Genomic DNA, 27,798 nt, shown 5'->3' with positions numbered 1-27,798 from the left:
CCAATCTTTGTTTTATTACAAATAAACAAAATACAAAAACAAGTTACCATCGCCGACAAGAGGTAAGAATACTTGGTTTAGAAAAATATGTGTACAATGGTCAAGAAAACAGACCCATTCAAAATTCAATCTTTTTTCATTTCTACAGACTGACACTGCTTACAGTTTCCTAAATAAGCTGGATTTATTTACAGTACACAGGCGTGTCAAGTAGACACACAGCTGACGGTCGGGGGAAAAAACCCATCTCAGTGCTCATCCAGTCTGAAGGGAACTGAAGTGGATGAATAACATCAAGTACGTGTGTCATCCCTTAACAATGGCCCCAGTATCTGTTACTGCTGGTGTAAGTTCAGTCCTCTGCTTCCTCCCCTGTGTGTGTGGTTGGTCTATAGGCCATGCAGGCTAGAACTGATGATGTCCATGAAGGTGGCCTCTACGCGGTAACAAAGCTGGACGTCTGGGTCTGCCCCACCCACTTCCTCCGCCGTCCGCTGAGGAATGCTCAGCTTTGAGGAGCCACCTCCTGGCAGCAGCATCTCCTTCAGGTACTGCAATCCTGCGGGAGTGGGAGGTACAGGTCAGGGTAGGGAAATGACTGAAGAAGAACCGCTGATACAGCTACATTATTTAATTTGTGCTCATTTAAATCCTTTAATCTAATTTAGGAATGGACAGGCAAGAAATCTGAACATATTTAAGCAGTGTGACTACTGATTTACGTTCTGACAAGTTCAGCGGAGTGTTACGGGCCATTTAGTCCGAGGCACCTCAGTTGGCCCACAGCCCGGTTTTTAGCTTGGTAATGATGCAACCTTGTGTTTTATAGATTCCCTAAAAATCCAAAATAGATCGATTTGTTGCATTCAATTAATTTTTTTACCCTTGATCTTAGTCTACTGTATTCTTGTGTTAACACAGCCGGTTTTCTACGAGACATAGTGGTACAGTAATGCAAATGAAATCATGTACGACTATTATGAATCGTGCGTTTCATGGGCTGACTGTACTTACGGGCAATGAGAGGGTCAATGTCCCTGGCCTTGGTGGCCACATCAGAGGCGCACACTTGTCCCACCTGTACCAGCAGGGCCGCCACATCATCGTAGAGTGGAGGGAAGGCCTGGCAGATGGCCACCAGGCACGGCAGAGTGGGCATGAAGAAGGAGAATCGCTTGGTGCGGGTCAGCACTGAAACAAGGACAGCCATCAGCACACACGTAACGACAGTGCAAGACTAAATATAGCAGCAGGGTAACTGGTACAAGCTGTCCCCTCGTAAAACGGGAAAAGAATGCTGCACTAACATCTACCCACCAGAAGGTGGAGGCCAAGTTTAAAAAGAGATGAGTGAACAGCCAAAGGTACAATAAGATAATGTGCGTGGTACGAAACAGGACAATAGTATGGCTTCTGGGAAGAGAGGTCAACAGAAATAATTATGAGCAAAGAGAAAAAAAAACGTGGAGTAGAAGAGTGAGTGACCAAGACGTTGTGGAGGTGTGTTGTGGATGAGGCACAACAGCAGGAGAGTTGCTGGCTGACCTGTGAGAAGAGTTCCCATGACGCTGATGGCGAGACGGGCAACACTAAGCGACTTGGGCAGGGCATACTGGGTGCACAAGTAGGACAGCAGCTGGATGGCAAAGATCTGAGGAGGCACACGCCCGTTAGGCCAGTTTTCCAGCAAATACACAAACGCACAAGAGTAGAGAGCAACGGTAAGGCCTCTTTCAAAAGTGACCTTGCGAGAAAGGCACTGGCAACTGGCCCAGGGCAGCTCTCAGAATTCAAAGCCAGCAGAGAAGGGGGGAACTCACCTGCTTCTCCAGCTGGGGCTGGGCCAGCAGCTCTGGGATGAAGTCCAGACAGATATGGATGGAGGGGATGCCTGCCACAGTCAGAGGCAGCAGAGCTTGAGGGTAACCCTGACAGAGTGGAAGAGAGAGACAAAGTGTGAGAGAATGGGGCATAAAATACTGATGTAAAAGAGTTCAAACAATAAGCCGGATAAGAAGGAGCCTTGATAGAGCAATCGCTTAAAGACACTGCTGCTGCCTTTGAAGAAACGCCCAAACGCGCACAAACCCACCCACGCGCACACTCTGCAGGCTGCTACTTGGCAGTGTGGACCAGAGTGGATTAGCATGAGAGAGGAAGGATTGGATTGATGAAGTCCGCCATATGGCAGTTTGCTACTTGTGGGATTGCTGTAGTCATTCTCTACGGTTAAGAATGAATCACAGCACCTAATGGTGACTGCTGTGGGAAACAATAGAGGGCTTTTGATCTACTGATGCACTTTCAAGGCAGTATATTTAACAGGGAGGTATTATCTGCATGAAAACTAATAAAACGGCACACAAAAGAATAGAATACTCTTTGAATAGCCCTACACTGTTGTAATATGAAAGGAACCAAAACCCACCATTAGTGAGAAATGTCTTGACAGTGCCTGGTGCTGACATAGTGGTTAAGACCCCAACCTGTGGAACCACATGTAAGCCAGTACTGAAACCTGCTTAAAACCTCTTTCTATGTTTTTTTCCTGTTCTGTAATCCTCATATTTTTCCCACGGGCTCAGAAAATAAACCGCCCACTCTCTTTTATAAACAACTGTAAAAATCTCAGGGTATAAATTAATGTGTCCCACCTGGAAGTGGACCAGCTTGGCAATGTTGGGGTCGGCAATGAACATCTGATGCAGCAGACAGCAGATAAGACACTGCACCTCCCTTAGATCACTGAGCAGGCCTTCCTCTGGCTCAGCCTCCTCCTTGTGCCTCCTTGTCCCCGGCCCTCCTCTCATTCCCGGGCATCCTGCCTTCCCTTTCCCCAAAGGGTCCCTAACGCTCTTCAGCAGGCTCTCGGCGTTGGCTCCCAGCTGCTGCTGCTCCTCAGAGGTGGGCAGGCATACCTCCAACAGGATCTGAACTGCTGCGCTGTCCTGATGTTAAACACAGAGAACGGGCGGTTACCAAGCCCAGAGACACAAGCCAAGCTAACAGAATCATCTGTGTTATCAGTACTGACGACATCAGGTGTGTTGGAGGAAGAGCAGAAGAGAACCTGACAGTGAACGAGTCTATTTACCTGTGCAGCCAGCAGGGCGTTTTTCAGCTCCTCCCTGGTGACCTCGGGTGTGTCTGGTGGCCCGGCCAGGCCCAGGTTTGAAACGGTCTGGCTCTGCCGGTCAAAGTCGGCCGTCTCCTTCAGGTGGCAATGGAGGTAGGCCTTAGAGGCCAGCAGGTATCCATTCAGCATATGAAGGACAATGTCCATCAACGGGGGACACCTGGGAAGAGTCGGATATTACCGGATCACTGGTGTGATAAAAGCTTTCTGAAGTATCAAACAACAGTCGTGGCCTTGGTGTACAGAGGCGTGGACAACCTGGTATGTCAGATTACCAGAGAAAAAGAAAATGAAAAGTAAAAACCGCTGTCAAACAGTCTCATGGCTTATTGTGTACAACTGCTGCATTTTAAAAAGCACTCGTGTGAAACTTGCAGGGCATTCCTGCTCAGAACAATCCAAACATTTCCTGCATTTACAAACAATCAGAAAGTAAAAGAAACTTGACTCCCAGTTACAATTTGGTAGAAATCTGTTACTCCTCTGTTACTCCTCATCCCTCCTCTGTTGCTCTCCCTGAGCTGTCTTCCTGTTAAAGGGTTTTTTAGAGCGTTGTTCCTCAACCAATGAGATGGGCCTAAGGACAGGAAGTTGTGCTGCTGTAAAGCCCAGAGGCAAAGTTGTAATTTGTGATACTGGGCTATACAAATAAAATTGCCTTAATATGTTACTTAATAAAGTATTACAAGAACATCATTGATTTTTTTTCCAGTAGCGTAGCTACTTAGCATTTGAAATTAATGAAATAAATTAATCAATAAATTAAATAAACAAGGAGTGCAACTATTCCACATTAGGTGATATTATTACAGTTGCCTATCATAAAACGTTCCTTGGTTGTGTTTTCAGCCACATACTCTCCAACTGAAGGTGAATTTACCAGATATGTCTTCTCCATACCAACACTCCTCTCCCTCTGACGCCGGTGTGTTCTGAGCTAACAACAACAACAACATGCTAGTCAAGATTTTAAACAAGAAAAGAGGAGCAAATAGACTTTCTCCAGATGAAAGTAAACACACTTAAGTCTTTTTTGTTGATAAAGTAAAAAAAAAAAAAGAAGAAACAGACATAAACACTCTTAGGGTGACACCGATAATTAAGATGGAAGCGAGAGGGCAAGAAAACGGAACGACGCTGATTTTTCAAAGTAAGAGTTGAAGCCGGTGTTGTGATTTTTCAAAGTAAGAGTTGAAGCCGGTGTTGTGATTTTTCAAAGTAAGAGTTGAAGCCGGTGTTGTGAGCATAACATAGAAGACGTACAACAACGAGTGTAACATATTACTGCTCCCACCTTGTAATGTCACACAATAACTTGACATTTAAATCGGCAACAAGTTAGGACGAAGCCATTACTTATAACAAACCTTTCTTTTAACACTTCCTCTTCGGCAGTCCATCAAAACGATGATGACTGTGATGCAGTTTAAGCTCGGCGAGCACGCCTGTGGGCCATCAGGCCCGCATTAGAGCGACAATATCGTCCACATTTGTCACAGACGAATGTTGTTTGAGTTGGTCTGTTGTGTCTTGCATGGTGGGCCTCATCATAGGCTTCTAACGCTACGAAGATAATGAAGCAGTTACCTGTACACCCTCTGGTCACAGCGCAGCACGATAAGAGGATCCACCATCAGGTCATTCTGAGTATACTTCTGCTGCCTGATGAGCTTGGCTGATGGTTGGAGAGCATTTACCGTCATCACCCACAACCTGCAACAGAAATACTACGTTGGAGATCTCTCAAAAATCACGTTGGGGGAATGACAACCGGAGAATGTCGTACGGGTTTAATGTTTTCTGACCTTGTCTTTGCCGTTTAGTTCGAAGGTAAAATATGAACTACTTGAGAAGCAGACCTTTTGTTTCACATCCTTTAAGTGATAGAATTACGTCAATATTTATTAGGACAGATTAACAGGTCATTATTTCTTACAAGATGGATTTGAATGCATTCTGGGATCAAACTCCTCTGTTTCTCTAAGTGAAAGTCAGATTTTATCCCAAAAATGCCCTTCATGAGTGGTTTAATTACTCCAATAATATTGCTACCCGCAGAACATGCCTGTGGCGCCGCTTCAGCCTTATTCCCCATTATCAGACCAGTGGTAAATTATAAGCAGCAGGGTACAGTTGGAGCTGTGCGCCCTGCTGCCGCCTGCACGCTGACACAAATCAGTGGATCTGCGTGAGAGTCGACACCGCTAACCCGTAGTCTAGATTCAGAGCCTCCTCCCTCCGACCTTCCACGTTTGACGCTGCCAGAGGAGGTGGGTGTTGGGAGAGGACGATGATCCCTTAAACCCCCCCTCCCCCTCCAGTGAGAGGCTTGCACCATTTTATCTGGCCCTGAGCTTTTCGTGTTACAAGATGCCCCCTCTCCTCACTTCTCTGTATAGATCGATCGGATGCCTGCCCCCAGCTTTGGTGAATGTGCTCCTGTTGGCCTCAGGGCAGCATGAGGGTCACCTTCTTATGTCTAGAGAGTTCCGGGGAGGATAAATGCTGAAGAAGTAGCCTGGCTCAACACCGCTAATCTATTCATATAATAACCATTGACCAAGCAGCCTGTGGATGAGGGCAACAACTATGCCCTGTAGGTCCTCATTTACTCCATTTACTGGATTTCAAAACAACTCCACACTAGAGGTGGTAAAACCAGGTCCAGAAAGTTAAACTCCAAAGTGTATATTTCCTCCACCCATGTACTAAATCAGTCGATTTCTTTAACTTGTTTCCCTGACGTAGTTGAAGAGTGGTTGATTAGAGTCAGTCGGCTTAGTAAATGGGTAGGGCAGATACATGGTGAGGACTTCTACTTCCTGGACCTTTGCTTAACACAGCCTTAGAGGAGATGTTAAGTTATCATGCCAACTACTGGCAGTAAAGGGAATACCACAATAGTTTATTAACTTACTATCCCCAGAGCAAAGACACTTGAATCAATATTTGTGAATTTGCAACTCTCGTCCAAACCCTGAAATTAGAGAACCAATATGCTAATCAAGTCAAGTCCAGATAGGTGGGAAGTGCTGTTTGGATCGGCACATAATTTTGTGGACTCAATGTTTTATGAGCTGTAAAACCCAAACAGTGCTGTTAAATTTAAGCACTACTTATAAAATTCTCAACCAAGAAATATGCCCACATCCACAAAAAATGCCCCGCACTTTATTCTCCATAGAGCAGTAACTCAACCTGACATAATAGATAAGGGGATTTATTACTTGTAAAGCCTTTTATATTGTTTCTGGTGGGCAAGCAGAAATGATCAGAGGTATTACGTATCTTGACCAGAGAGATCCGATAAAGAGGACAAAGAAATTAAATGGGTATTGCCTTCTTAAAAGGCAGAGATAGAGAGCAGCAGCCCTTGTGATTCACCTGGCTCTGGTCAAGAAACGTTTCAACCTCCAGAAAATGTAGATGGGTACGGAACGTGTACCTGCGAGGCATCACGGTGTTGAGGCCCATCCAGAGCTTGTTGAGGGTCTGAAGTAAGCGACGCGACACTGCGGGCTCCAACAGCAAAGCCACGCCTTCCGTCAGAGCCTCCGCATAGGGAATCAGGTCACCTGGTGACAGCAGGGTCAGGTGCTCCAGGATCCGCATTAGTCTAGGACTGCTTGATGGCAGCTTCTGGAAGGCTGCAGAAAGAAAGGCTTTAATAGCATCTTTACTATTCACGCATTTTGCTGATCCCTCATTCAGAGGGAGATAAAGCAAATGAGCACATCGGGGCTCTGTATCTTACTGAAGGACACCTGTAAGGACTAGATGTGGACTCTTCAAGTCACAGGACAGCTTCCCTTTAGTGGCTTTGTTCTGTTTTGATGATTGGCATATCCAATTTAAAATATCCATCCATTATCCAACCCGCTTATCCTGCTCTCAGGGTCACGGGATGCTGGAGCCTATCCAAGCAGTCATCGGGCAGCACGCGGGGAGACACCTTCGACAGGTTGGCGGGCCATCACAGGGCCCGCGCACACACACACACACACACACACACACACACACACACACACCCCTTGGGGCAATGTAGTACGGCCGATTCACCTGACCTACATGTCTTTGGACTGTGGGAGGAAACCGGAGCCCCCGGAGGAAACCCACACAGACACGGGGAGAGCAGGCAAACTCAGAGGATGACCCGGGACGACCCCCAAGGTTGGACTACCCCGGGGCTCAAACCCAGGACCTTCTTGCTGTGAAGCGACTGTGCTAACCACTGTGCCACCATGCTGCCCCAATTTAAAATATCTCTCAGCAAAATGTAAGCACTTTACATTTTGCAGTGCATAAAAGATTCAAGAAGCTTTATTTTCTGTCACAATGTAACAGAAATTCTTCTTTGACGTGGTTCATATATAAGACAACACAATAAATAACGACAATACAGACAAATTAAAAAGACGCAAGAGTAAAACGGTTAAAAAATTTTGAGAATGGTTAAAGGAATAACTGAAAAGACAAGTTATTTAGCACTTTGTGAAATAGATAAAGTGCTTATTTTAATTTATTTATGGTGCTTATGGCTGAGGGAATGAAGGACTTTCTGTAGGTGTTTTTCTTGGCCAGAGGGACTTTGTAAAGGTGGCCTGACAAGAGTAACTGAAAGAACTGGTGAAAGGGGTGGGTGAGAGGGTTCTGTGTAATGAGGTAACTTTCTTATTAACTGATACTCAACTGGTATGAAGAAGTATTGCAGCAGTATTGCAAGCCAGTTAACTGTAACCTCCAAGTACCTTGGATGTGCAGTGTCTCCAGAGCAGAGCTTGAAGCAGTTCACTAGAAGCTTACATGAGAGAGATTTTTAGCTTTCCAGTTGTTTCCCATCACAGTGGATCATGGAAAAGGATATCCAGTGAGTTGGCCATTTTAAAAAGGTCAAGTTTCCCGTCACCACAGAGCATTGTGGTATCACTGGATTAAAACCAGATTGTCTCCTTTCATCAAGACCCTCAGAGGCAGATGCGCCATATTTGCCCTATCCTTGTCACTACAATCCCAGATCTGACTGTCATGAGAGAACATAGAGAAGCCTTGTGGATACATAACACAAGTGGGTGTAGGCAGATAGACGCACAACAAAATACATAAACTGCACAGGCTGATATGCATGCACACCCACAGACACATATATGTGCATAGAAGAGCGTGAAAATGATCTACCGTTAAATTTTATCTTGGGTCTCCATCTTAGAATTACATCCTAAATACAGCATAATCCTCCAGACCGAAAAAAGGATTAACCAAGGATGGACTGAACAAGAGTAAAGAGTGTTGTAGGATCAAGGCTTCTCGCTCTAAACCCTCTTGCATACAATAATGCTGATATCCCATTATGCATGGCCCTCGTAAGACTAGTGACTCTAAAAACCTCCCTAGGCTGCAATGCCCCAACTTCAGTGTCAGCCAAACAGTCCCCGGGTAATCAGCAGTCATTCTCCAACTGAGATGTGTGTCGATTACCACCTCCCCAGGTTGCAGAGAATCAGCACTTTAACAACGAAAACAAATGCTCAAAGGCTCACCCTGGTGGAGCTGGCTCTGAGTGTATCTACAGGTGTTGCTGGTGAGCATCATCCTCCTCAGCAGAGGCAGGGTGCCAGTCACTTCCTCCTCACACACCCAGTCCTCCACCAGGCATAGGTGGGGGTAGTTGGTGGCCAGCAGCCGAAGCAGTGCCGAGTGGAGACCTGGGGACAGAGAGGGGGACAAGAGGAGGGGAGAGTGATTTGTCAAGGTTCACACCCGCCCACTGGTCTCATGGGGATTTTATTGGGACATGCAAATACCATTCATTTCTATCGTGAGGGGTAACTTTTTTTCTGCATGTCTAACGCTCATGTGGGACTTTGATTACAGCCTGGAACAATGGGAGATTGGCTAGGAGGGAGCGAGAGACAGGTGGAGAAAGAAGGGTCGAGAGAGGACAGGAGTTGAGAGAGGGAATGAGGCAAAGGAGGGTCAGGAGACTTAACTCGAACCAACAAAACATGCTAAACTTGGTTAAAGCATAGCAATGGCATTGTAGTTTACAGTAGAGTGAATTGTAGGTCAGGCGACAGACATAATCTTGGCATGAAACCAAATTGCTCCAGTGTATATGTAATATACAACCATATATTATTGCACTAGATTGAGAAAAGAATGGGTAGAAATGGGATCAACTGCAAACACCACATCTTACCGCCTAGCTCCTGCTGTAGCCCCTGGGCCTGGGTAACCAGGTATTTGATAGGGATCTGGTCCATCAGGGTGGCAGAGTAGGACTTTGGCTTCTTCTGCATCAAGGCTTAAAAAAAGATGGAACAGAAGACAAATTCAGGTGGGAAAAAGGAAGTAATGAGAGGACAGGAAATAGAGGACACACACCATCTAAAAGGCAAGAAAAAGTGACGTGAAAAAAAGAAGAGGAAAAGTATTTGATTTGGCTATGGCAGTATGCTAAAAGCCCAGTGCCGACACGTGGAGGAGCGGAGGGGATTTTTCACTGGTGTGGGTTCATTACCACTGCTGATGGGCATCATTACTCCTTCCTTGAAGGCTGCAGGAGCACTTGGGTAAACACAGCAATTAAAGAGATGGTATAAACACTCACATAAATCTGGCGTAATGAAGGGCAAGAGGAGAGCTCATCATGGGAGAGAATAAACACTGACTAGGCTAACTGCTAATGCTCAATCTAACCTACAGCTGTCCTAGTTAGCTTAGTTCCTGCAGCCATCGTACTTGGCTGCTCCATACAGAATAAACGGTGAGCTGACAAAGAGCCAGCAGTCACCGCTGAGAACGCAAGTGATGAATCACTCCATGGCCACAGTGAGCGCATTTCCTACAGCTCAACAGAGGACAAAAGTTGCTTTTCTTCCGCTGGCTCCTGGACAAGCTCTCTATCATGTACAATTCTCCTTTGGTGGAGAAGACAACAACAATAGGTGCAATTGGGAGAGGGAAACGGTAAAGACAAAATAAGTAGTAGCATGGACACCAGCCACTGGCACTGAAGAAATTCAAGCAGAGCTGTGTGAAATGCAAGTTGGTTATTATTTTGTGTGTACCTAGCAACTTGGTGCTAGCCAGAAGGTTCTCCTCGTAGGAGAGGATATAGTACAGGATGAGCAGCTGGGTAGTGATGGTGTAGCGCAGGCGCCCTCCTCGACTGCTATCCCCCTGTAGAAACACACATAAAGAGAAGTGTCACACAAATAAAGCCGAAGAATCCCCATGAACAGGATGTGGTGCTGGTTGTCTTGAAAGGATTTTGACTTGCATACTAAAAATGCTCATCAGCCATAAGGGTTAGTGGAATTCTCAATCTAACTGACATAATTGATCATTGTAAGTTGCTTAATGACTAATTTGTCACTAAAATCCATTGAATCTGGTGTTAAGAGAAGTGTATTCCAATTTCAGTTCCACTGATTGTAATTTATTCACAATCATTTTTCTTTATCATAAAATTAACTTGTGCTGAATGATGTTGGCGTTGCTAATTTTGCTAATGTGTCGCAAAATTACATGATTAGTCATTTGACAGCTTTTCTCCATCAGTGTAACAGATAAGAATTAATAATGGCATAATCAGATTTCCGTAATCTTGTAAAATGTAATCACGACCAGCGCACATTAACAAAAGGCAGTTGTTCTGAAAAAGACGATAAACCATGGTTGGTTAACAGGTGGCGTATACGATAATTACATGCAGGCTATGTCAGGGGCCGCAGACAACATTACAGACAGGAAGAGCTACTCACTCCAGCAGAGCTCTGGAAGACGTTGAGGATCTCCTGTTCAGTTATAGGCTGGTTGGTGGCCTCTGGGTTAGCCTTGGAGGCTGGGGTGAGGATAGAGTTGATGTAGACGTCAATGAGGGGTATCAGCTGGGTGTGCAGAGGGGTAGTGGTCTCACATAGCTGGCGGTAAATCCAGTCCTGAAAACAAAATAACATTTCGTATATATATACATATATACGCAAACACACACACACACACACACACACACACACACACACAAAATCCTAATCATTATCTTCTTTTGGCTTGCTCCCCGTTTCCCAGGGGTCGCCACAGTGGATTTGGTAGTTTCCATTGGTACCCTGTGAGGGCCCAGTACCAATGGCGGTCTTGTCAATCCGCACAATGAGTTGGCAAAATTTTATGTCAGATGCCCTTCCTGACAACCACTAACCCCATGGACGGGGGCACAGGTAAAGCGCTGGATGCCATCCCAGTATTCATGGACACACAATCCTAATAATTGTTATTAATTTCATAATTATGACAAGATGACATCAATGATGATGGTGGTAATAAATTATCATCATCATCATCATAATCATCACCGTCGTCATCATAATACGCCGAGTGTTATTTCCCCTTCTCCAGTGGTTGGACTTGGGATGAAAAGACAGCTGAGGAGTTAGCACTCAACTGCAGTATAAAAAAGCTTTTTCAAAGGTTATGAATCACCGCAACCATGAGAGGTCCTTGATCAGACAGTCACAACTCTGCACAAAAATTATTAGGCTGACAGGGCCAGTAGTATGTGAGATTAGCAGTGGACACACACACACACACACACACACACACACACACACACAGAGAGAGAAAACAGTGTTTTCCTGTCATTACAAGATTCTGCGCAGCGCCGAAGTCGACTGAACAGGAAATGTGGGGGAAAAAAGTTATTAATGTGCAGCGCACAAGCTAAAATAAATCTACCTAATAAAAGCTTTTTGCCTGTCAGTCTGTGGATGCACAGCCTCCCAGGCGGACCCTTGCACGAATGTGACCAATATGGACTTGTACTTTGCAAAGATAAAAGGTTTTCTCTGCGACCAGTTTGGTCTGACCCTAACCCAGTCTTTATTTTCATAACATCATAAAGCTGGGTAAAGCGTTTCGGGTCGCAGTGTGCGACTCATATCTATAGTTGACTCAGACTGGGCAGCAACAAGACTATGCAACACTTCTTGTTTTGACTGCAACCTAGAGGAAGGTGTTCCTTTATAGCTTTTGCATTTTCGGGTTATCAAAATTCTTTTAATGAAAACTTCCGACCATGTCACTAACCGTTCTGAATCAGACATCAGAAACACTTCGTTGTTTCGTTTCACGCACTTGCGCACATGAAACTAAACATCGTTTCCCCCAGCCCACAGCAGTGCAACACAAAGGCAAAAACACATTCAAAAACTACAAGAACACAAATACACAAACTAACACACATCTAAACTGTCAGAACTGCTGGTCTGCATGGGCTAGCTAAAAACACTGGAAATGGGTTTTCGAGCTAGACGTAAAAGCCTCCCTGTTTGTATCCAACTATTTTTTTAAATTAAGAGAAGGAAACTATAATTTAAGAGGGTTGTTTGAAACATGTAAAGTTAGAACCAGTATAAAATACAGGTGTGTTTCAGTTTTGGGAGTCAAGCTATGGAATGGTCTTAATGATGAGTTGAAATTGTGTAGCTCGCTGCTGAGTTTCAGAAAATCTTTAAAATGTAAAATAATCAAGGATTACAACTTAGTATAAATGCTTCTTTTTTGTTTCTTCCTTTTGTAACTCTGATATTCTAGGTTAATTTAAGGCTGTATAGGATAGGCAACAATAAGCCTCGGACTTCAGCCTGTCCCTTTTTCGGTCATTGATTGATTGAGTTTTGTTGTGTGAAATGGGCTGATGTCAATATGTACGATGATGTTTGACCGAAATAAATCATTCATTCATATTGTGATGATGATAATTATTGAAATAATTACAATTAATACATATTTATAATAATTATAATCATAATAATGATGACAATTATTATTATAAGCATAATTTTAATTTTATGTGACAATGGCGAGAATAATATTAAATATAAGTTCTTCAAACATGTTTTGAGGAAACACTGCAGAATCTATTTGAGCATATCAAGGTAGAGAGTATTCGTATGTCCCTCAAGAGTGGAAAATGGAATCAATGAATGAGTAAATAATCCATTCATCCATTATCTGAACCGCTTATCCTGCTCTCAGGGTCGCGGGGATGATGGAGCCTATCCCAGCAGTCACTGGGCGGCAGGCAGGGAGACACCCTGGACAGGCTGCCAGGCCATCACACACACACACACACACACACACACACACACCTAGGGACAATTTAGTACGGCCGATTCACCTGACCTACATGTCTTTGGACTGTGGGAGGAAACCCATGCAGACACGGGGAGAACATGCAAAAGGACGACCTGGGACGACCCCCAAGGTTGGACTACCCCAGGGCTCGAACCCAGGATCTTCTTGCTGTGAGGCAACCGCGCTAACCACTGCGCCACTGTGCTGCTGTAAATGAGTAAATAAATGAAATATAAATGAATAAATACTGGAGCTTGTAAGTGATTATAGTAAACCAAGCATCTATGGCCTAATCTATATAAATATCTGACAGCTGGCCTATAAGAACTTTCTTCCATTCTTACTTCGACTTACAGCGTCTGCATATACATAATGACGGCATATAACAATTTTGTGGGTTTATGTATTCTGAGGCTTATAGACCAGCAGTCAGATGTTTACATGGATCAGACCACTGAGGCATGCTGGGTTCCTATCCTACCCAACAAGTACAAATAACAAAGACACTAAGCCCTTGATAAGGAACATTTAAAATCTATCTCCATACAGATCTGCATAAGATAATGTGAAATCATCAAGTGGTGAAATCTAGATGTTATTTCATGCTCCGTGGCATGAAGTGGAACAGCTCCCTTAACTGAACTATACACTGGAGTTGGAGCCATGGACATTCAAACAACTGTGTGAGAAAGAATACAGTAAGCCTGTGCAACATCCATAAATCCGCCAGCTGCCATCAGGTGCAGCTCTCTTTGATGGTGCTCACCTTGATGGAGACCTTGTGCTTGGTGAAGGCTCGGCTGCGTAGCAGCTGGTAGATACAGTGAATAGGCAGGAAGCCTTGGATGTTGGCACTCAGGTTGTTGGTCACCGCAACCCGCACTGCGTGGGCAGTAACCACCTAGAGTTCACAAAAGACACAATACACACCATGATAGTAGGAGAGCAACAATGGACGATGGGAGTTTTCCTCATGACATTTCAATGAGGAAAAAAATATCCATAATGTTGAATCATGGAAGTATGGAATTTACAGCAAAGCCCATGTGACCTTTGGGAACCAAATACTCGAGCATTGCTTTGTGGTCTATGTACCTGTTCAGTGAAAATCTCTTGCGTGAAGATTGTCTTCATTTTGCTCAGAGAGCTGGGCTTGATTGATATCTAAAGAAAGAACAACACTGTTTAAAAAAATAAAAAGGGTCAAGAATATCGACAGAGCGAGGCTTACTGTGAGTGAAAACCTGCAGGCAAATGTGCTGGCATTTAGTAATTCCCTCCTTTCGTATTTCATAAGAGAAATTCTACATGGCAGCCACAATATTGAGTTGACAAGATTGCCCTCAGGGAAAAAACAAACAGGCTCTAAATCCAATTACCTTACACATCTTAGTGGAGAATGCACGGAGACAGGGAAACTACCAAGTGCACTTGCAGGAAAGAAAAGTGCACTTGAGTAAGAAAACAGCGAATTGGCTGCAGGATATACAGATTATCTGCAATATGTGTATATGATGCAAGTGTTACAGTGATATAGACTTTATTGCTTCATCTCTGCAGTCTAAGGAGTGGAGCCAGTAGCTGGTCAGCCAGACTAATGTATTGATCCCTCCCTCGCCCCTCCACCTTACCTTCATCCCCAAAGTGGAGCACACCAACTCAATGATAGAGCTGAGCTGGTTGCTATGGAAATACATGGCGACCAGTAGCAGCATCTCTCCAAATGAAGCAGCAACGCCTGCAGCACTGGGAGGAGGAGGAGGACACACACACACACACAGAGGCCAAGAGAATGAAAAGATTTAGACCTGACATTAATCCTGCATTTTAGAGGATGGCACTTAAATAAACTGATTATGCCAGCCATATAACACCACACACACACAAACACGCGTGCACACACACACACAATCATCCACCCTTTCATGGTCCCTGCCAACACTCTCTTAGCTCCTTCACTGATTGAAGGATAATTTATGAACCAAACTCATGCACAAGTACGCATGCGCACACATATACACCAGTGTACTCACACAAAGACTGAGTCGCTTTGTTTTTTTTAATATATAATTCATGACAATCTTATTGACTAAAAAGTAAAAAGCTGATGGATGGCAAGTGTCATGCCCTTGGCCACATACAATATTATATTGGCATGGGTTGACTTGAGTTGATCACCGTCTTTCCCCTTCAAATAAAGCTTACAGACAACAAAGAGTATATACACCAATCAGCCAAAACATTAAAACCACTGACAGGGAAGTGAATAACACTGATTATCTTGTTATAATGACAACTGTCAAGCTGTGGGATATATTTGGCAGCAAGTGAACAGTCAGTTCTTGAAGTTGATGTGTTGGAAGCAGGAAAAATGGGCAAGCGTAAGGATCTGAGCGACTTTGACAAGGGCCAAATTGTGATGGCTAGACGACTGGGTCAGAGCATCTGGCAGGTCGTGTGAGGTGTTCCCGGTATGCAGTGGTCAGTACCTACCAAAAGTGGTCCAAGGAAGGACAATTGGTGATCCAGTGACAGAGTCATGGGCGCCCTATGCTCACTGATCTGTGTGTGTGTGTGTGTGTGGGGGGCAAAGGCTAGCCCGTCTGGTCCGAACACACAGAAGAGCTACTGTTGCTCAAATTGCTGAACAAAGTTCATGCTTGGTATGACAGACAGGTGTCAGAACACACAGTGCATCGCAGCTTGCTGCGCATGGGGCTGCGTCACCAGTCAAGAGTGCCCATGCTGACCCCTGTCCCAACACCGAAAACACCTACAATGGGCACGTGAGGGTCAGAACTAGACCATGGAGCAATGGAAGAAGGTGGCTTGGTCTGATGAATAATGTCTTTTCTTTTACATCATGTGGACGGCCGGGTGTGCACGCGTCATTTACCTGGGGAAGAGATGGCACCAGGATGCACTATGGGAAGTAGGCAAGCCGGTGGAGGCAGTGTGATACTCTGGGAAATTTCTGCTGGGGCATCTTGGGTCCTGGCATTCATGTGGCTGTTATTTTAACATGTACCACCTACCTAAACATTGTTGCAGACCAGGTACACCCCTACATGGCAACCGTATTCCCTGATGGCAGTGGCCTCTTTCAGTAGGATAATGCGCCCTGCCATACTGTAAAACTTGTTCAGGAATGGTTTGAGGAACATGACAAAGAGTTCAAGGTGATGGGGTGTCCGGGTAGCATAGCAGTCTATTCCATCGCCTACCAACACAGGGATCACCCACTTGAATCTCCGTGTTACCTCCGGCTTGGTCGGACGTCCCTACAGACACAATTGGCTATGTCTGTGCATAGGAAGCTAGATGTGGGTATGTGTCCTGGTCGCTGTACTAACACCTCCTCCGGTCGGTCAGGGCACCTGGGGGGAATAGCGTGATCCTCCCATGTGCTACATCCCCTGGCGAAACTCCTCACTGTCAGGCGAAAAGCGGCTGGTGACTCCACATGTATCAGAGGAAGCATGTAGTAGTCTGCAGCCCTCCCTGGATTGGCAGTGTGGATGGAGCAGCGACCAGGACAGCTTGGAAAATAGTCTAATTGGCCAAGTACAATTGGGGAGAAAAAGGGGGATAACCCCCCCCCCCCAAAAAAGAGTTCAAGGTATTGCCCTGATCTCCAATTTGCCAGATCTCAATCTGATCGAGCATCTGTGATGTGCTAGAAAAACAAGCCTGATCCACGGAGGCCCCACCTTGCAGCTTACAGGACTTCAAGGGTCTGCTGCTAATGTTTTGGTTCAGAAGTCTTGTGGAGTCCTTGCCTCGATGGGTCGGAGCTATTTCGGTGGCACGAGAAGGACCTACACCATATTAGGTGGGTAGTTTTAATGTTTTGGCTGATCAGTGTATATTACAATGTTATCCATTTAATATGTTTATCTTTTTAGAGTATCATTACATTATTCACAGCATCAATATTCAGGATAGTTCTGACTTTATACATTGCAATACTGAGTGTTAAATTATATTTTGAAACAACTCCCCCTCCTGTGATTACCCCCTCACCTCTCAAAATATTCCTCCTCTTTGATCATCCAGCTGAGCCACACTACCATCAGCTGCTCCTGCTCTGGGGTGCTGGGGACACACACACAACTATTCACACTCCATATAACCCAGGACAACATAACATCAGATGCCAAAATGATGCACACAATGACTTGGCAGGATGCCTGCCTTGGCAGGAAATCAAACCACAAGACCGTGAAACCACCTGTTACTTAGTGTGTGTGTAGTGGGGGGGGGGTCAAAACCTAATAAAATTGTGTTTCAAGAGTAAAACAAATGCTTCTGAAAGTAGCAGTTGACCAAGGCTGGGGATTCTGTACCTGACTAGCGTTGGGAAGGCTAACAGCTTGCAGAAGGACAGGGACACAAAACGCACACCGGCTGGGGTTGCTGGTGGCCGGCTAGTCATCAGCTGGAGGAGCTGTTCTGCCTCCTCGTCTGTCGGCCTGGAGATGGACAGGGAGAGCATTCATCTCGTGAAATGAACTTTTAAGTGTATTCTCCCTCCCATCCAACTAGAGGCCTGGTCTGTGAGTTATAAAAGGCATCGGAGCATAGGAAACTGGATGTTTACTCACACTTCGTAACTTGAATGGTGATTACAAACTTAATGATAGAACAATCTGAGGGACACACCGTTTGCAACTGATAAAGGTAAGAGTAAGACACCTTCAAAGTTTAATCAAATTAAAAAAGGATTCTCAGACCAAGACATAACCGTATAGTGAAGCTACAGCATATCCACCATATCGCATTTGTTGACCCTGGAGTAAATGTAACCTCTATTTCCCCATTCAGGATAAATATTTTATGATTCCAGTTGCTGAATTGAAACCACACTTCAACCACCACATTGAGACACGCTGTATTTTACAGGATCTGATTTCCTGGCAGAAGGCAGACGTCTTCATTACAGATTCCGTTCTCTACCTGAGGCCGGCGATGCCCATGAGGGCACAGTAAAGGCGAAGCAGAGCGCTGGCCTTGACCACGTGCTCCTCCTTGAGGCCGGAGTAACCCGAGGGGCTCTCCTCCTCCATGTCGCTGTCATTGGGTACGTGGGTGCTACGAGAGCGTGGCAGGATGGCCACCAGCTCCAGCAGAAGCTGCCTGCGCATCTGCCACAGCACTGAGCTGCTCTCGCGCTTACGCTGGCGACCCAAAGAGACAGAGAGACGAGAAACAAAGGAATTCGTGAACGACTGAATGTGGCTATGATAGAACAGATGTGTGATGGTGGCACATGTGTGTGTCTATGTGTATATGAAGTTAAACTACCTAAATACTTGGGACTATTGTATATATTCTATACAGTTAATCATCTGGAAAGGAAGGTCAGAATTGGTGTATGCATAACTTTTTAACCATATTTCACAGTATATACAGTGATATCTACCAAAGCAAAAGAGTAAAAAGTGAAATAAAGGTAGACCGTGAACACAAGTAAAATGTACATTAATGGTAAAATCAAATGTGTGTGAACATGGTTCTCTCACTTGCTGCCCATTGCGGATGAACATGCTGAACCAGGTACGGACTTTGCCGTTGGTACCAAGCAGAAGGCCGCTGACATAGGAGACCAGGGGACTGACCGCTTCATCTGCTGTGTCTGGCTTATAGTCTAGAGTCAGTGCTACACCCAGGCCTGGGAGGTGGCACTCCTCCACCTGGAAATACACAGGAAGACAGACACACACACACGCAAGGCTTAGTTATCAGTCGATTACACCATACTGATGTTGGGCCATGAACAATATTGGTATAATAGGAGGCGGAGTTTGAAGTAATGATGTGGAGACTCCTCCAACTGGAGGGCCTGGGTTCAAGACACCATGATAGCAACCAGCCAACCTGCAGAAGTGTCCTTATGGAAGGCAACCCCTTCCAGCTAGGAGACCCAAAGCTTTGACCTCCCCTTGTTGTCAGAAGAGGTCAAAGCTGAACAGATTCTTAGATCAGCTGTTTGTGGCCTGTCTGAGACAAGCTTGTCTAACAAATATTGGACAGATAAGATTACCGCACAGATCTTAAATAAGGTGAAATACTGCAATTCTCAACAATCTTGATAACCCCCAAGTGTGGAAACGCAAGACTGTAGAAACAGACAGTAAAAAGATTGGATACTGGGCACTTAACTGGCTCACACAGACCTTTCTTCCACAGAATACACACACACACGCAAGCGTGCACACACACACACAAACAATGAAAATTTTAATTGGAGAGCACACATCTGATGACAAGGGGAAGATGGGGATTACACAGCACTGAAGTTCCTAAGCAATGCCCCGAACTTACCTAAACATCAATTATGGCTACCACACCACTGCGCTTTGTTTAGGCGACTCGATGACTGTCTCACACAGAATAGCAAGATTTGTCTAGTTTTGAACTGCAAAGACAAATCACACTTAAAATGCTGTACTGTTGATGTGCCGTCTGGTTTGATGCTCGATGGGAAGGCAACAGAAGTAAGCCTTTAACCCTAAAAACTACTAATAACTTTTATGCAATCTGTATCAACCATTTATGGTGACGGCCTCAACCTGGAGTGCATGTAGGTCACATTTTAAAAAGCTGGCATAAAAACCAAACTATAGCTAAAAATGAGTTCATCGTCATTACGGCAGGCGTAAGGGCTGTTGCAAACAATAAATCGGTGCCCAGCTTGTGTGCCACAAGCACAAAAACAGCTTCGGGCTGTAGACTTAGACAGCAAAACACAGTAAAGCATGTTCTGTAAGGCATGATGTGATTAAAAAACCTGCTTAGGAAAACACTTATTCGGAGCAGAAAAAATATGGAGGGATGTGGTGAGATCAGCAGTACTGGCTTTGGCTGCAGCATTGGGATTTCTGACAAGTGGTAAGGGGCTGCAAACCCCTCTGGGGTAAGAGACGGATGTGAAAGACGAGCAGTTTGGACTCCTGTGACGGTACTAATGGTGTGACTGACCACCATGGCTCTGATGTTGAGAGCTTGTGAGGGGTTCATCTGACACAGTTGCCTCAGGGCCTCAGTTCTCCGGCGGCCGCCCACACTCTCCTCATCCTGTCGCTCTCCGTTCTTGATCAGGCCCCTGCAGACTAGAGACACAGACATATACATATTTTGGTAAAGCACATTTAATGAATTACTGCCTGCTTTAGGATAATGCACTTAACATATTAACGCAGAAGTATGCATGACTTAAAGCCCTGGATCATTACAGCTCACGTTTTGCCTGTTTAGAATGCATTTACTGTCTTGGAATTGTGAAGCAGTGTCAACTACAGAAAACAGATATTATCAAATGCATAATATAGACAAAAGATAATACAGAAGTTAATATCGTCACAGGTAACATGTCTCCATATTTCCATTACCTGGAAATGTACAAATAACAGCTTTGCCTTCAAAAATGTTGATATTTTCTACCAGAACCACTAGATTTTCAAGTGGAAATATCAGAGTACATCACCGGTGTCATTTTTCCAGCAATTTACAGACCACGGCACATATGCCTTTTTTCTGTTATGACATGTTTGCCTTGATGATGAAATCCCTGCCTGCATGTTTCCCTTTTTCTAGTTTACTGACTGTGCAAAACAGCGTACCACAGCCCCAATCCAATGTCACAAGCAAGTCATGTTATCCATAAATTACACTGTAGAATGCCACTACATATGCCACACTGTAGAATCCCACTACATACGCCTGTAAACAGGATTTACAAGGCATCAAAAACACTGTTTACTAAGCCAGGCATCATTCCGCCTGTACTTGACTACAGCTGACAGCTTAAAAGGCCAGATATTTAGGGTTTGCTGAGACTATGACATGCACTGAAATGATGTTAGTCTCCGTCACATCAGGATCATTTTTAAATGTCATGAAAGAAGCAGCAGACTGAGGCCTATTTACCACCTCACGTTCGATAAGACAGACACTGATGCTTGTGGGCAATGCATCACACTAGACGGCATTCAGATTACCCAGCGTTCAGAAGCATTGAACGCTTCACCCTGAAACGGATTAATTTCCCCTTCAGATCAATAGAGGGGTGTCTTTTACGGTGACAAACCCTAGAGGATTCCCCGATGTTGGCCGCTATGTAAAGCACACAAATAAGCTATTGACTCTGCACTGACCCCACCATGTGATGAGGAGGCAGGGGAAGCAGTAGGCATTCGATTTCCTTCTAAATGTGTCTCAAAGCACACAGAAAACTCCCCATGGGCCAGAGACGGCAATGTCCATTATCAATCAAAGCAGAATGGACCTCCCTCTGGGCCAGGAACACGGCTGGAATCAGAAGGGAAATGGCTAACGGGAGTAAGAAAACAGGGGACAGGGAGTGAAAAGTGGTCTGCCTGTCCGCAGTGGTGTAGCGGTCTAAGCATCAGCTTTGTGTCGATGCAGTGGCCCACTGGGGACCGGGGTTCGCGCCTCGGTCTCGTCAGATCCGACTATGGCCGGACTCGATGAAGGAGCAGTAATTGGCAACGCTGTCTTTGGGAGGGGGGCGGAGTCGGCTTGTGTTCATCACATGAATGCGTCTGTGTGTGTGTCGGAAACAGCAGTGGTTCGGCCTGGATTCGCCTTGTCACGAAAGTGGGGAGGTGTCTCCTACGAGACTGCCGGCCGGAGAGATGAGGCTGGCGAACGCAGGCTTTACGAGGGTGGGTGTTTGAACTAACATGGGGATCGATTGGCCACTAAATTGGGAGGGAAAAAAAAAAGGGGAAAATCAAAAAAAAAAAAAAAAGTTGTCTGCCTGTCCCTGCAACAAGGCTTTCACAGACATACTCCTCCGTTATGGTAAGGGAAAGACCCATTTATGCCAGTGTGGATCAGCTTACTTTGCTTCTGTAGCTCTGTACTGGCAATTAATCAACAACGTTGTCTTTTAGCGGCTAACAGCATGCCCAGCTTTCTAACACAGCTCACTTACCTTCATTGAAGCTGTCAGGAACATTGGCGACCAGAAGACACAGAAACCAGTCACCATTGCGAACGTGTAGCAAAGCCTCCGCCACGTCAACAATGGGCAGTAAGGAAGGAAGCTCTGGGGGAATAATAAATAAATACCCCCAACATCATTTCATGTCAATATATGTAATAAATTAACATAAATATTACTTCACAATGACAACTGCAAAGTGTGATCACAGAAAGTTGAATCAGTTCATCTGGACACAACATTTATTGAGAGATAGGTTTCATCATCATCCTAACTGACCTCTTCAGTCTCAACTGACCGCAGGTGTCCCCACCCTTATAAACAGCACAGTGGCATAATGACCAAAACCAATGATTGGTTTTATATGCAAATTATCGTGACCATTAACTAGAGTTACAATGGCCATGTGTACTATTCACAGAGGATTGGGGAATAGTCACAATGACAGCATTGTAAGATGGCGACAGATGTACTCCTAACCCCCCCCCCCCCCCCCCGCGGTTCGGGGATGGTCGTTCCCTCTTCACATAGATGGCCTCTTTGGCTCCCCGTTCAAACCAGCGTTCCTCCCTATCAAGGATGTGCACATCCTCATCCTTGAAAGAGTGGCCACTGGCCTGTAGATGTATGTAGACCGCGGAGTCCTAGCCTTAGCTCTTCTGTGTTGTGCCATCCTCTTCGCCAGTGTCTGTTTGGTTTGCCCAATGTACAAGTCACGGCAATCCTCTCAGCACTTAACAGCGTACACTATATAATGGTGCTATATTACATAGATAAAACAGATAAAACACTATAATACAATGCTGTGATTGCAACTATTCTCCAATCCTCTGTGAATAGTACACATGGCCATTGTAAACTCTAGTTAATGGTCACGGTAATTTGCATGTGAAACTGATCGTTGTTTTCGGTCGTAACGCAACTGTACTGTTTATAAGGACGGGAGCACCTGCAGTCAGTTGAGAGTGAAGAAGTCACTTAGATGAGTGATGAAACGTTTCTCTCAATAAATGTCGTGTCCTGATCAACTGATACAACTTTCTGTGTTTTTCTTGCCTGGATTATTGAGACAAAGTGTGACCGTTTTCATATTTTCTACACTCAGTTGATTTTTATTTAAACTGTATAACAGTTTACATTATTTTACTGCCATGAAGGTGCAGCAGTAAAATAATGTACAACTAAAGAAAAGGCAGAGCTAAGTCGGACCCTTCATTCACACAGTACGCTGGAAGTCAATTCTTTCTCGACTGAGCGGATTAACATGATTATTACGGTAACTTCCCTGCTGTCAACTGCATCGCTGGCTGAGAAAAGTTGACCATATTTGAACTTCTGGTACTCATCGACCATTAACAGCCAGTGTCATTTCTGTTCTTGCTATTTTTTCTACCAGTGACACCTATTTTGCAAAAGTAAATAAATAGATAGATGTATAGATGGATAGATAGATAGATAGATAGATAGATGTATAGATGGATAGATAGATAGATAGATAGATAGATAGATAGATAGATAGATAGATAGATAGATAGATAGATAGATAGATAGATAGATAGATAGATAGATAGATAGATAGATAGATAGATAGATAGATAGATAGATAACCAACCCAACCCAACAATGTATGTTCATTACTGCACCAGACCAACATTTGGAACTCAGGAGCCTATTATGTCTCAAAAGTGGTCAGCCAATCTACTAAGCTGACCACAGTGTGGCTGGAGAGTAAGACCTAATTCACTCTTAATTGTGAGAGATTTTAATAGGGCGAAGATATTTTATACATACGTTTAAAAGCAGATCTTAACATATCCATAATCATCCCCACCACATAGCAAGAGACAGTTCAAAACATGAGGAGGGTTTGGTACCTGCTTGTAGGATACAGAGTACATCTGCCACCTCTTCCAAGTAAACAGGGCTTTCAAAAAGTTCTGAGGACTTCAAGAAAAATTCTCCATTTGAGTCTGCCACCTACAAGAACAGCAGTGAATCAATTCCTTTTGAATATATATGACTGTGATGAAAACCAGAGGGCAAAACCAAAGCTGTTCAACATTCAACCAAATTAACGTCAAGTGTCGACTCTGTCGACCTGAGCCTCATTGATGTGAATGGTTATTCCATCGGTCACAGAGTTAGTCTTCAGTTGTACCTTGTTCATGATAGCCAGCAGTTCACTGAGGGTCAGTCGGAGCCTCCTGAGGGGGTCACTGTGTTCAAACTCAAGGGTCAGACCGTGCTGAAGTTGAGACACCAGAATACTCTCGCCATTGGAGCCACCAGCCTTATGTCTGGTAGGAGAGATACCAGAAAGCATGCGACAGCACCATTATCTCCAAACTTGTGGCCAATACAGGAATTCTATCATTGTGGACACTGTAGTGCATATACAACATAATGTCAGGAACCAGAACTATGTCACAAGAGGACGGAAAGTTGCCTTTTTAATTTTTGAGGCACATCTTGCTTGAATGTGAATGGCAGGTGTCCTTCTTTTAAGGAACAGATGATGCCAAAGAAATACTTCACTGCTCTAGCATTTAAGTTCTATATCTTAACAATCAAACGTGATCAAGGATTGCTTGTTCCAATGACAAATTTTCAATAATCTTCAACGGTCAATTCAAATAATTATTTACTATGCAAAAAAACCCCAAAAAACCAAAAACAAAACCCAACAACCTACAGTTGTCTTAAAACCCAAAACATGATGTTAATTCTTATGCGAAACATTTCAGAATTATCTGAAAATTTCTATTCAAATCTGGCCGTTAACTCATAATGGTCATGGAACATTCGGATATTCTTGGGAAACTGGAAAATCTAAATTATTTATAGTTGTAGCCCTTTTAAAATGACCACAAGAAGGAAAAAAAAAACCCCACAACTTTGCAATTTACCTGAGCTGCTGCTCTTTTCGTGCGTCCTGCTCCAGAGCGTGGAAGTCGACTGACAACAACGCCACAATGGAGTTGACAGCCTCCACTCCAGAGAGGAGGCGGAGGATGAGCTTTTTGTCCTGGGCCCAAGCCTGGCTCTGATCTGCTGGGGCACACAGGGCCATCCTCACCAGGCAGGGCAACAACAACCTTAGCTCTGGGTCACTCAAGGCAGCCAGGCAAACCACGTCGACCTTCTGCATGGCTTCGAAGGCGTAGGAGCTGACGAACTGCAGCCCTGCTGAGTCCGCCATCGCTATATGGCTTCGCTGAGATCTTGTGGAAACAAACACATGATGACAGTAGAAAGATGCCGTCTGGAACAAGCTGGGCATCTTCTAGACCAGTGTTTCTCAACCCAGTCGTCAAGGAACCCCTATCCTGCAGATTTTCTTTGCAACCCTGAATAGGTACCTGTTTGTAGTAATTCAGCAGTGAATGTCAGAGTTTGCACACCTTGCATAATTAAGTGCTGTGAGATGATTGGTTGAGTAAGTACAAGCAGAGCTACCTATGCAGGGTTACAAAGAAAATCTGCAGGATAGGGGGTCCTTGAGGACTGGGTTGAGAAACACTGCTAGACATTCTGTGGGACGTGCAGCTGCAGAGCAATAGGTGAGGAACTCACATGTCGGTGACTACACTGCGCAGCACTTGGAAGATGAATGGCAAAAACTGGAGAGGATGCTCGTGTATATTTTATATATATATATATATATATATATGTAAGCGGTTATTTTCTTGCCCGGTGCGGGATTCGACACGGGGTGTACTGCACCACAAGGCGACATCACTAACCGCTCGACTAAAGGGTCAGACCCTCTAGTCCAGTGTTTCCCAACCCAGTCCTCAAGGACCCCCTATCCTGCAGATTTTCTTTGCAACCCTGAATAGGTACCTGTTTGTAGTTATTCAACCAATCAGCAACGAATTATGTCAGACGTTGCACACCTTGCATAATTAAGTGCTGTGAGATGACTGGTTGAGTAAGTACAACCAGGGCTACCTATGCAGGGTTACAATGAAAATCTGCAGGATAGGGGTTCCTTGAGGACTGGGTTGGGAAACGCTGCTCTAGTCGATCGGCCAGTGGGTCTTATTAGTACAGTGTTTCTCAACCCAGTCCTCAAGGACCCCCTATCCTGCAGATTTTCATTGTAACCCTGCATAGGTAGCTCTGCTTGTACTTACTCAACCAATCATCTCACAGCACTTAATTATGCAAGGTGTGCACACTCTGACATTCACTGCTGAATAACTACAAACAGGTACCTGTTCAGGGTTGCAAAGAAAATCTGCAGGATAGGGGGGGTCCTTGAGGACTGGGTTGGTGTCGGCCAGTGGGTCTTATTAGTAGTTTACATATGTATTAGTTTCGCTATGACTTTCTGTGATCGTTCATTGCCTCATTGAGTGGTTACGAGTGTGGAAGGAAACACGTGTCTTGTATTTCATGTGTACAGTAGTGTGACTGAAGAGCTCCGTATGGCCCAACTGTGATACGGGGCGATTAAACTCACCTGGCAGAAGTGGAGCCGAGCCGGCAGTCACAAAGTACCGATTCTTTTGCTCTGGCTAAGCTGTCACCCATGCACCTGTTGTTGGTCGGCTTCAAAAACCTCGTACTCAACTCTTAATGAGTTTCGGCTTGTAATGTGGATATCGAGGACTTTTGAATGACGAAGCCTCAACCCTGCAAGACCATGTCAGAACCCCCGGCTGGTGGGAGAGGCTGCCGCCGGGCAGCGGAGCTAACGGCTAACGGCTAGCTTTAGCGTTGGGCAGCTTCCCTCAAAGTTAGGCGGCCGCAAGTTTGACACCGCATCCCGCAGATTGTTTATGCCCCGTATTTCCCCCCCCCCCCCCGACCTCGGCGAGCCAGAAACCGCCCTTGTAAGTCACCAGTGAGTAGTTCAACCCGGCTGGTTGCTTGGCAAAGTTAGCTCATGTTAGCCACTAGCTAGCGTTGCTTCGCCGTCACATCGCTCGTCCGTTCTTTCGGACGCGAACGCTAGCTAGCTAGCTAACGTTAGCGGATGCGCTAGCTAGCAGTAGCTAGGCTAAACCGCGAATACCCCCCCGTAGGCTCGCCTGGTCTTTCTTCAACTTGACGTCTAGAAAGCAAACAAAATAAGGAACTCGGCTCACCTTTCCCCCGGCAGTGCTTCAGTCTCCTCGCTATGGAACAAAAAGAGCTCCGAGGCCTTCGGGACCTCGGACTCCCGTGGCGTTGTCCCGCGCCCCGCACACCCCCCTTACAGCCGAGCGCCGCCGGGTCAGAAGACGCGCGCCTGTGATCCGCGTCCAGACGAGTCCCCGACACCGAGACCCGAACCCGGACTACCAGAACCAGACCGCTGTGGATTTAACTGGTCCACCTGTCGCCGAACCGGACGGGGAGAAGACGCCCTCCTCCTCCTCCTCGCTTGTTAAGGTGATTTTTGACGCCGAGCTGTTTGATACCCACAGCAACCGGGTGTCTGATAAAAGTGGCTTTTGGCTGGTTAAAACTGGATCAGAACCGGATTTCATTCAAATTTTCTTAACATTTTTTTCCGGCAGGTGTACGTTGATTTTTTTTTAGAAGATTAAACGAGAAAACGGGTTGCCGTAAACTG

The 27,798-nt window shown here is 45.1% G+C and overlaps 1 protein-coding gene across 2 annotated transcripts; it reads right to left on the bottom strand.

The window, feature by feature from the left end:
• On the bottom strand, positions 1–27,725 carry ints2 (integrator complex subunit 2). 2 transcript variants are annotated; one of them, XM_056284463.1, is made up of 25 exons: positions 27,329–27,725; positions 25,142–25,456; positions 24,394–24,532; positions 24,110–24,179; positions 22,227–22,340; positions 20,249–20,379; positions 18,790–18,960; positions 18,224–18,444; positions 17,614–17,739; positions 17,291–17,362; positions 14,899–15,013; positions 14,363–14,431; positions 14,034–14,168; positions 10,900–11,076; positions 10,204–10,315; positions 9,333–9,437; positions 8,674–8,838; positions 6,582–6,783; positions 4,724–4,849; positions 3,095–3,296; positions 2,655–2,948; positions 1,821–1,928; positions 1,546–1,651; positions 1,015–1,191; positions 1–559 (listed from the first exon to the last, which is right to left on the bottom strand). In XM_056284463.1, the coding sequence occupies exons 2-25, from the start codon at positions 25,432–25,434 to the stop codon at positions 390–392; spliced, it is 3,600 nt and encodes a 1,199-aa protein (XP_056140438.1). In that variant the 5' UTR covers positions 25,435–25,456; positions 27,329–27,725; the 3' UTR covers positions 1–389. The 2 variants fall into 2 exon arrangements, with proteins under 2 accessions (XP_056140438.1, XP_056140437.1); XM_056284462.1 differs by having other exon boundaries at positions 24,110–24,212; positions 27,329–27,724.
• Between the last annotated feature and the right edge of the window lie 73 nt (positions 27,726–27,798).

Source organism: Lampris incognitus, chromosome 8 (assembly GCF_029633865.1).
Source record: "Lampris incognitus isolate fLamInc1 chromosome 8, fLamInc1.hap2, whole genome shotgun sequence".
NCBI classification, from domain to species: Eukaryota; Metazoa; Chordata; class Actinopteri; order Lampriformes; family Lampridae; genus Lampris; species Lampris incognitus.
Note: the sequence above shows the minus strand (reverse complement) of the source record. Positions and strands in the feature narration are given on the sequence as shown.

Coding starts and splice junctions, on each gene's coding strand:
- ints2 (XM_056284462.1), bottom strand. CDS start 25,434: ATGGCGGACTCAGCAGGGCTGCAGTTCGTCAGCTCCTACGCCTTCGAA. Junction 22,341..24,109: donor ACTCTGTATCCTACAAGCAG/GTACCAAACCCT, acceptor TTATTCCCCCAG/AGCTTCCTTCCTTACTGCCC. Junction 14,169..14,362: donor AAGAGATTTTCACTGAACAG/GTACATAGACCA, acceptor TGTGAACTCTAG/GTGGTTACTGCCCACGCAGT.